The sequence below is a fragment of the Temnothorax curvispinosus genome, unplaced genomic scaffold, assembly GCF_003070985.1.
Source record: "Temnothorax curvispinosus isolate PA1 unplaced genomic scaffold, ASM307098v1 QBEX01012466.1, whole genome shotgun sequence".
Taxonomy (NCBI): domain Eukaryota; kingdom Metazoa; phylum Arthropoda; class Insecta; order Hymenoptera; family Formicidae; genus Temnothorax; species Temnothorax curvispinosus.
Window position 1 is genome coordinate 1 of NW_020222246.1, and position 9,435 is coordinate 9,435.

Below are 9,435 nucleotides of genomic sequence, written 5' to 3' on the forward strand. Positions count from 1 at the left end.
GCTGCAGGGGTGGGGGTACAGGAGAAGAGGCGGAGCCAAACAATTGGTTTGGGTTAAGTTAGTTTTTTCGGAGGTGGTCCGTAAGAGAGGCAGAACCTATTGCATCCACGCACGCACTTTCCCATCCACACAATAATTGGTTATCTTCTTTCTAATGTTATTCTCAATCTATAGAGTAAAATATAGTTTTTTTATTACAAGAACAAAGACGTTAAGTTTTTCAAATAATTAAAATTTTTTCTCGGAAACTAAGCATTTTTGGAATTCAACACTGTGGGTTTCGACTATATTTAGGGTTGGTATTACATACCTGTAAAATTTTATTTAGGTGGTTTTCAGAAGTTTATCCAATATAACAATATATCTTTATTTTACATATAATGAGCAATAAATTAAGATACAATGATGCAATAGCGCTAACAGTGCGCTCCGCGAATGCACCCTAAATTGATATAGTATATCATAGTAGTCGTGTTTCACTTATTATTAATACATAAATCAACTTTTTCTTCTAAATATCTAAATACTCTGTCAATTTTCATGTGTATGTGATCGCAGTATGTGAATGTATGCGTGTGGACATTGCACGTTTGTGTCATCTCTCTCTCTCTCTCTCTCCCCCTCTCTCCCTCCCTTCCTCCCTCCCTCCCTCCCTCCCTCCCTCCCTCCCTCACCAAACAAGACAGACCAAGAGTATTGCAATACAATTTCGTAGAACAAAAAGCGGACAAAAAAGTTTGTTTTATGAAGATTTGAATATGTATAACGCCTTACCGACATAGATGAAGCAATGTCGAAGAATAGAACCAATTAAACGTATGTTAAACAAATATATTGTGCCTTATGTAGAAGAATTGATGTAAAGATATTTGATGTAAAAAATAGTCGAAATCACACGAAGCACGATGACAAATTCTAGAATGATTAGCATACTGCTATCTCGGAATTGACTGCACCGATTTTATTCGAACTGGTTAGACAGCTCGCAATCGACAGCTTATATCGACAACGAATATCTTCCTGTTTGGATACATTAGAAGTATTTCTGTTACAAGATCGACCTGTCGTAAGCAGTATGGTTATGGCTGAAAAAGCAAAAATTGGCGGATCAATGAATATTTATGAAACAGTTGCTCATATGATGAGTAAGCAGTTTTATACAAATATGAAATATGTTACTCCAAGTATATTTATTGGAATAAGTACACGGAGAGAATTTTTTGTTATATTTTACCCTTAAATTCACTAAAAACTTGGGACAACTTGACAACTAAGGAATTTTTAAAATATACAAAAGATATTTTACAAACAATGTAATAAAAATTACCAAGCAGATTGGTAAATTTTGAAAAATTATTAAAATTTTCTAGACACATTTTAGTAAAATTAATCAAATATATTTTATATTTTAATGTAATATTAATATTTTTTATTATATGGTGGATATTAATCAGAATAGCTTGCATAAAATATTTGGTGGTACATGTTGTCCCACAACTACCATGATTTCTGGGTAAATTTTAAGAGAAAATTTTCTCCGTGTAGGTAATATCTCAAAAAATGTATTTTTTGCACAAAATTAAATTTACAGGAATGCTTATAATATTTGGAAAACTATCTCTCACAATTGCAGTAGACTTAACCCTTTAAGTCTCTACGTGTTTTTCTCATTTAAATTATTATTGTATACTTAAGTTCTAATCAAAATTTTCAGGTCGCAATTGATATTTAGAAGAAAAAGGAGTTGTTTTTTCCAAAAATTTAGTCAGCCATAAAGTGGGATATCTAAAAGAAAGAAAGAGAAGGTTGAAAGTAAAAGCAAAAAAAAATGACCTTTGCCTTTTGACACAAAAGTATTTAATTAATAAATAATTTTGTTTAGAATTTTTGTTATAGATTACTCAAATAATAATTATATCGATTTATGCTACTATTCATACGTGGAAAGAATCGGGCTAATTAAGAGCTAATCGTTGTTGACGATGCGAAAATTATATTTATTCTTCTATGGATTTAGACGACGTACGTTTCGGTCTCTATTCGGATCGTCTTCAGCAACTAAACAGATTTTACAAATTAGGTAATGGAACATAAAATTTGCAATGCTTTATACAGCTAAGTTAAATACATACTGTGCTGTGTAAGATGTAGAGTGTAACAATTTAATTTAACATGACGGTGACCACCAAAAAATCTCAAAATATACGACGACAGCTGCAAATGAAGTAAACGCAGCGAGAGAACCAATCAGCATCGCGGAAAAGAGGCAACAATAGCTGCGATATATTCGAGTATCGACTTTGCACGCCTTTTTTAGAGAGGGAATCTTGCAAAACGTTAAGTAGGCCGAATAATTAAAATTTGATTTTCTCGGAAACTAGGCATTTTCATAACTCCACGATAGTGGCTACGACTACGTCGACGTTTAGTAATAAGTACTACGCACCTGTAGAATTTCATCAAAATCGGGCTTGAATAGTATACTAAAGTGTTAAAGCCAAACCTCGTATATTGTAATAAACCGAGTTATTAATTTATTAATAATTTTCTGTAAACACCGTTGTTTTAAACATTTCCATATTTTATTATTCTTTACAATTTTATTTAAATTAGTCAGCTTAGTGATTTTATAATTATGACATGTAATTTGCACTAGTTTTCTTATTTTATTATTAGTAAAACAATAACTTTAGTAAAACTACTATTATTAACACTACTTCACTATTTTACTGTTAGTTGATTTGTTTTTTGGTCAATTCTGCACAGAATGAAGAACGGTAAAAAATGATAATCCAGTACTCACCAACTGTAATAAGACATGACATTTCTATTTTTCTCTAAAATATATGTCAGATATTTTGAAAGGTTATTTCTTACCGTAGCAGCACCTTCTAATGATCCCACAAACAGTCCAGCAATATTCATAGTGAACGCCTTGGTACCTCTTTGCAAGAGAAACAGTATCATTTTTTGTATTTGCAACGGAGCTACGTACCACTGACCGTTGTACCTATGTGATGATTAATTAATAATTGAGAAATATAAATAAAATCTGTGTCTACAAACAGTTTTATCATACCTTTCTTAAACTACGAGTATATATTAAATGTATTTTTTATTACAGTGATCCATATAACGAATGTGTGCATATTTGTCGTACGGATATATAATATAATTTTATCGCATAAAATAATTTCTTACACGGTCACAAAAACGTTATCATTATGATCCATAATTTTTTGAGCAATATAGTTGCTTACAAACATGTAAGTCAAAAGATACATCATAAATATTAATCGTAATAAAAGTTCTTCAATATCACATTTAAAGGATGTGATCTGAAAAATCTAAAATACATGGATATTGTAATAATTGTCATAAAAATAAAATCAATGTTATAAAAAAAATAACAATTAATTAGAATTGTTTGAATGAAAATTTAGTAGTAACTAATCTTATTACTATTATTTATAAGTATATATCATAAAACAAAGACAGTATTTACCAGAAAAATATTAAGACTTCCGCACATTACACCGGTTATTATCGAAAAGGCGAACATTATTTTAAATCTAGATAATGTCGAGTTAGAAAATCTTCAAATAAAAATATTATTATATGCGCGTATTTTATATCCTAATTATTATAAATATATAATTTATATTGCTTATTAAATACTAACTTCATAGCTTTGCGATGCATATCCACAGCACAAATTAATCTTTTGTATATCAAATATTCGTCTTGCAAGCTGTTTTTTCGTACAGTTTCGAGTGTCATTGTACGTGCGATACGATAACTGCAAATGATTCTTTTAGCATCATTAAATGGCCTTTCTATTTTTCCAATTTGATAAATTTTTTATATTTGTGTTTATATTTATTCCCTTACCAGGTAATTTGAAACATTCCACATGTATGTTGTGAGTAAACTATGAACATTGTTCCTGTCGCTAGCATTGCAATTAACCCAATAAAAAAGGCTGCATTTGTATGGAAGAATATCAAGTAGAAATATCTTTTATCGACAAAATATTCTGTCACAAGCAGCGGCGAAATATGTGCGCGAGTTTCATTCATAAACAGTAAGGTGTAAAAAACGCGCGACCAGATTGGGTATAAAATTAAAATAATTGCGATAAATATAACAAGCACTGAAAAATGTTTAAGGATCAATTATTTCCATAAGAAGTTTATTATAAACTCGCCGCGCGTTTAGTTTTTCAAATATCATATTTTAAATATAATAATTCGCGTTCAAAGTAAATCTAAAGCAGTTGTCTTACATGTAAACGCAATCGTGTAACGTTTTGCACAGATAGCATACTGTCTTATAATATTGATTTCATTTTCGTCAGTTAACTCGTTACAAGTATGCTGCATTTGCTCCAACAAATACTTTATCTGTCAATAATGCATACTATTTCTGTTAATCATATTTTTAAAAAAATTTCTTGTTTGTATTCTGTAAAAAGACCTATTTTTCGGAAATATTTCCGAAGAATTGATTTTTTTATACAATACAACTTGTTTTCGAAAAATAATATATATGAATACAATCTATATATATATAATAGAATGTTTGTATGTATGTTCTTTATACACTCTTAAACTATTCGACCGAATTTTTACCAAAAGTATATAAAATAGGGGTAGAATTTTTCGGGGAGTGTTATAGAGTGTATAGTTTTTTGTTATTGATCTTTTTGGGAACCGATATCCGAAATTCTTCAGTTTTTCAAAAAATAATTGACCGAATTTTAAAAAATTGTATATGAAACAGGGGTAGAATTTCCCGGGGAAGGCCATGAACTGTATAGTTTTTCGTTACCGATCTTTTTCGGACCTGCAGTATCAGAAATTTTTCCAATTTCTCGGGAAATAATTGACCGAATCTTAAAGAACTGTACATAAAATAGGAGTAGAATTTCCCGGGAAGTGCCATAAAATGTATAAATTTTCGTTATCAATTTTTTTGGAAACCGGTATCAAAAATTTTTCCAATTTTTTTGGAAATAATTGACCGAGTAGAAAAAGATTGGTTACGACATGTTTAATCCATGAACACTCCTTATGTTTGTCCACAATAAGGATAAATGAAGTTGTTTTAAGGAAAACGACTCCCGGGCGAAGCCCGGGTAACCAGCTAGTATTATACATATAACCGCATGACACTCGAGAAATTATTGGAGCTGAATAGCTAATATTTATGTAATTAATTAGCAAAATGAAATAAATTAAACATATTACACTGCAGAAGAATTTCATAATTATTATCTGCATATTGCATGAAAAGAATATCTGTTTATATACATGTAAAAATAAAATCTATAAAACGAATAAAAATTTAGTTAATTGCATAACTCAATAATATAACATATTTATTTAGGAAATATCGACATGGATACTTTCATGAAAGAAATATCCCCAGGATTCTTCAAAAGTACAGTTTCACTTATTAATGTTAGATATAGCATATGTAAATTTTTAAAGTTTTGAAGAACGCCTCAATTATTGTGTCAGTTCATTAGCCATCTTGAACTGATTATTGAGTTATGCTATGAACTTTATTGTTGACCCTTTTTTATAATATTAATTTTTACAAGTTTATATATGACTCTTCTTTTACACTACATGTTGGTACAAAAAACTGGTTTTTTTCTGTAGCGTTTAATTTATTTTCTGGTTTTTGCTTATCATAAAATGAAATCGATTTAGTTTCACAAATTTCCCAACTGTCATCCAGTATGTTTTACTTACGACTTCAACGTTAATACTAAATATACTATATTTAATTGCAAAGGTAATGTAAAATAATGCAGATGCAAGAACATTAATAAGGAGATCTGGAGTACATTGTGATGTCAGAAATGTTGCAAACTGCAAAGAAATTTTTTTATATAATTTTACACTAAAATTATTAACTATTTTCTTATGCAACCAGAAAAAGGCTCTAAGTCTTTAATTGTTTTACAATGTACCATAATTTAACATGAGAAAGCTATTTAACTGCAATATATATTAAGCAAAACACTAGAAATTACATTTTTTTATATGTAATAACAAATACATGTTATAAAATCAATATCAATATATTTAATATTGTGACGATCTTATAACGATTTTGATATATTAAAACGCAAAATAAAAGATTGCTAAAAATAACGTATTATATTTTTTTATCTTGTTATTATATAATTAAAATGATTAACATACCTGACCTAGGATATAGGTCGCCAAAACACTAAAAAGCAATGTGAACTGGAGTTGAACAAGTTTAGACTGTTGATAAGGCCACAGACCAACTGTGAGTAACAGAAACCGATTGAGGCTAATATGTAAAGAGTCGATACAGATCATTTCTCCACGAGTATGCAGATGTGTGTGACACCGGAGAGGCCAGTTCGCTTTTTTTTTTTATCAGTTGCATATTGTATTACTTCATTTTTTTTTATGCTTTAGCTCAAATTCTAACGTAAATTATCTAATTTATCGAAAATGTAACAAAATATTACCATGAGATAGGAACACGCGCAATTTATCAACTTTATCTTTAAATAAGTCGGTGATCAAGCGACATAAGATAATAGAACAGATGTTTATTTCTCATAGGTAAATATGAATTCTCTGACAAAAGATCGCGCAGGCGTATTTGCCAGTTTTTAGTAGCGCATTTATTCATTCGTTTCGTAGTGTGTGAACTCGTAAGTTTCACTTTGATCCTTTAGAAAAGTGGCAGACGGTCAGCTTTACATTTCGATACATCAACCATTGACTTAATATTTGTTAAATTTAATATACCACCGTTACCGATAAAATATATTTTTCTATATATTATTATAAACATACATATAAACATACATACATATAATTAAGAATATTATATAAAGTGGTTTCTTACGGTGTGGAAAATACATAGTTATTGTGATCCGTGATTTCTTGTCCAGCATAGTTGGCTAAGAACATATATAAAAGGATGATAGCTACAATTAGAAAGTGTAATAAAAGTTCTTCTTTACTGTTGCCAAACGTTACACTTTGAAAAATCTAAAATACACCATGTTTCTTGAATGTTTGATCTATATATTAGTATCAATTACTATACAGAAATAAATTCTATATTGCAAGCAAATTAAAAGATACAAGAAAATATGTGAGTTTCTTTAGTTTTTGTATAATTTTAGAATTATTTGGTTTTACTTTTTTTTAAACTTAGATTCTCAATTATTTTTATGGTCTCTTTATCTTTATTAAATTAATAATTGATCTTTTAAATCAAAATATTGTGAAATATTACTTTATTTGTCTAATATATGTTACATAAAGATGCGAAAAGACTTACTCGGAAAAGGTTGAGGCTCAAGCAACATACACTATAACTGCGATTTAAAATAAGAATCATCACTCAAAGTTGGTTATCAAAAATTCGGCAAATCTTCAAAAGTAAAAAGGTATTACTACATATTGGAGATTTTATTTAAAAGTATATTGTAATTTTGAATTTTGTAAGACATGTTTTATTATTACATAAGTGCTAACTTTATAGCTTTACGATGGATATCGACGGCATAAATCATTGCCTTATAAATCATAATTTCATTCTCTATGCTATTTTGTAAAATATTGATCATCATTGCTCGCTTGATACGATAATTATAAATAATATATTTAATGTAAATGTAGACTTTTTCTCTACATTTATATTTTAGATAACAAATGACATTCTACTTGAGACAAACGTTTATTTTCCATGTATTCTTTTTCTTACCTAGCAATCTTAAACATTCCACAGGCATGTTTGAGGTATGTTATGAGCATCGTTCCTGTTGCTATATGTGCAGTTGCTCTTATGCAACTAGCTACATTTAAGTGCAGCAAGATTAAATAGAAATACTTTTTCTGGTCGACAAAGTATTCAGTCGGGATAGGCATCGTTATACGTGGCCGAGATTCATTCATAGGCATAACGATATCGAGGATGCGCGGCCACATTGGCACGGAAATAATAGCAAATGCATTGCACAATGTAATCTCTGAGCATATTAAGCAAAAGTCATTTTGCTTCTTGTAAATAATGTACAAAATTGATTTTTTACTCGTACGAACATAATGTTGAATGATGTTGAATATATGCTGTCAAAATAGCAGGAAAATAAGAAGAAACACATGAGAAAGTAATAATATTCCAGAAAAGTATTTCATGTAAAGTAAATTGTTTTTAAATTCTCCGGAATCGGTTTTTGATATATTTCATAAGTTTATTTATCTACTAATTATTGTCAATAATTTTTGCACAAAATTGAATGTAAATCTTTATAGAATTAGAATTAGAAATGATACTTTATTACCCCAAGGGGTCTGATGTAAATCTTTATATATTTCTTTAATATTTTGCTTTTTTATTTTCAGTGATAATAAAAATTAAGTAAAATTGCATACTTTCCATTATATTTTACATTGTGATAAAAATACGACATTTAGTTATATAGCAGTGTAAAGTATAAAGCAGCAAACTCATTTATTTTTTAAATTTTTGTAAGAAGAAATTGTGATCTATTTTTTGCTATAATTTATTTTTTACTGCGCTTCACGTAAAGAAGATTAATATATTTTATCTTACGTATAATTCTAATCGTGTAATGTTTCGCGTTGCATCCATATTTTTCTACGATAGCAATTTCATTTTCATCTTTTAAATCAATATAGATATGTTGTAGTTGATCCAGTAAATATCTGACTTATTATATTAACAATATGTTTTGCTACTTGTCGTAAAGTTTCGAAAAGATTGTATAAAAATTTATTTATAATGGTTGAATAATCCAACTTACAGTTCGAATATTAATCCAAATCGAGTTATATTTAATTATAAATGAAATCAAAAGTAATATCTAAGAAAAGATTTTAATTGCAAGACCAAGTGTGTATTCTGCAGTCAAAAATGTCGTAAGCTATAATCAACAAATTTATTACAAAAATTTATATTAATATAGTTACTTCTTTATAATAAAACAATTTAAGTGACACTTCGTAAGCAATAGTTGCTTTTTTTATGCATAATAATTTTGTAATCACTATATATAGCTTTTATATTACATAATTTTAATATAATTAAATTACATTATATTATTACACAGTACACCTAATATATCATATTGTATTATGAAATATAATGTATAAAATATGATTGTATAAAAGTTGTATAATTATCTATAATTGAAATACTATAATTGATTGCATAAGAATGATGTTTGATTATATAAAAATGTATATTATGATTACTTAACATTATCCATATGTTATATAAATTATTTAATATTAAATAATAAATTTTAAATATATAGTGACTTACGACATACTAAAACGTATCAAAAATATACCTGAAATATAATGCAGTTCATCAAAATACCAAAAAACAAAATTAATTGTAATTGAA

The 9,435-nt window shown here is 28.4% G+C and overlaps 1 protein-coding gene across 1 annotated transcript; it reads right to left on the minus strand.

The window, feature by feature from the left end:
- Positions 1 to 2,692: 2,692 nt before the first annotated feature.
- Positions 2,693 to 6,389, minus strand: LOC112462493. Its single transcript, XM_025028295.1, has 7 exons — positions 6,216 to 6,389; positions 4,286 to 4,403; positions 3,892 to 4,153; positions 3,683 to 3,799; positions 3,506 to 3,596; positions 3,202 to 3,347; positions 2,693 to 3,010 (listed from the first exon to the last, which is right to left on the minus strand). Exons 1-7 carry the CDS (start codon positions 6,357 to 6,359, stop codon positions 2,800 to 2,802), a joined length of 1,089 nt encoding a protein of 362 aa, XP_024884063.1. The 5' UTR covers positions 6,360 to 6,389; the 3' UTR covers positions 2,693 to 2,799.
- Between the last annotated feature and the right edge of the window lie 3,046 nt (positions 6,390 to 9,435).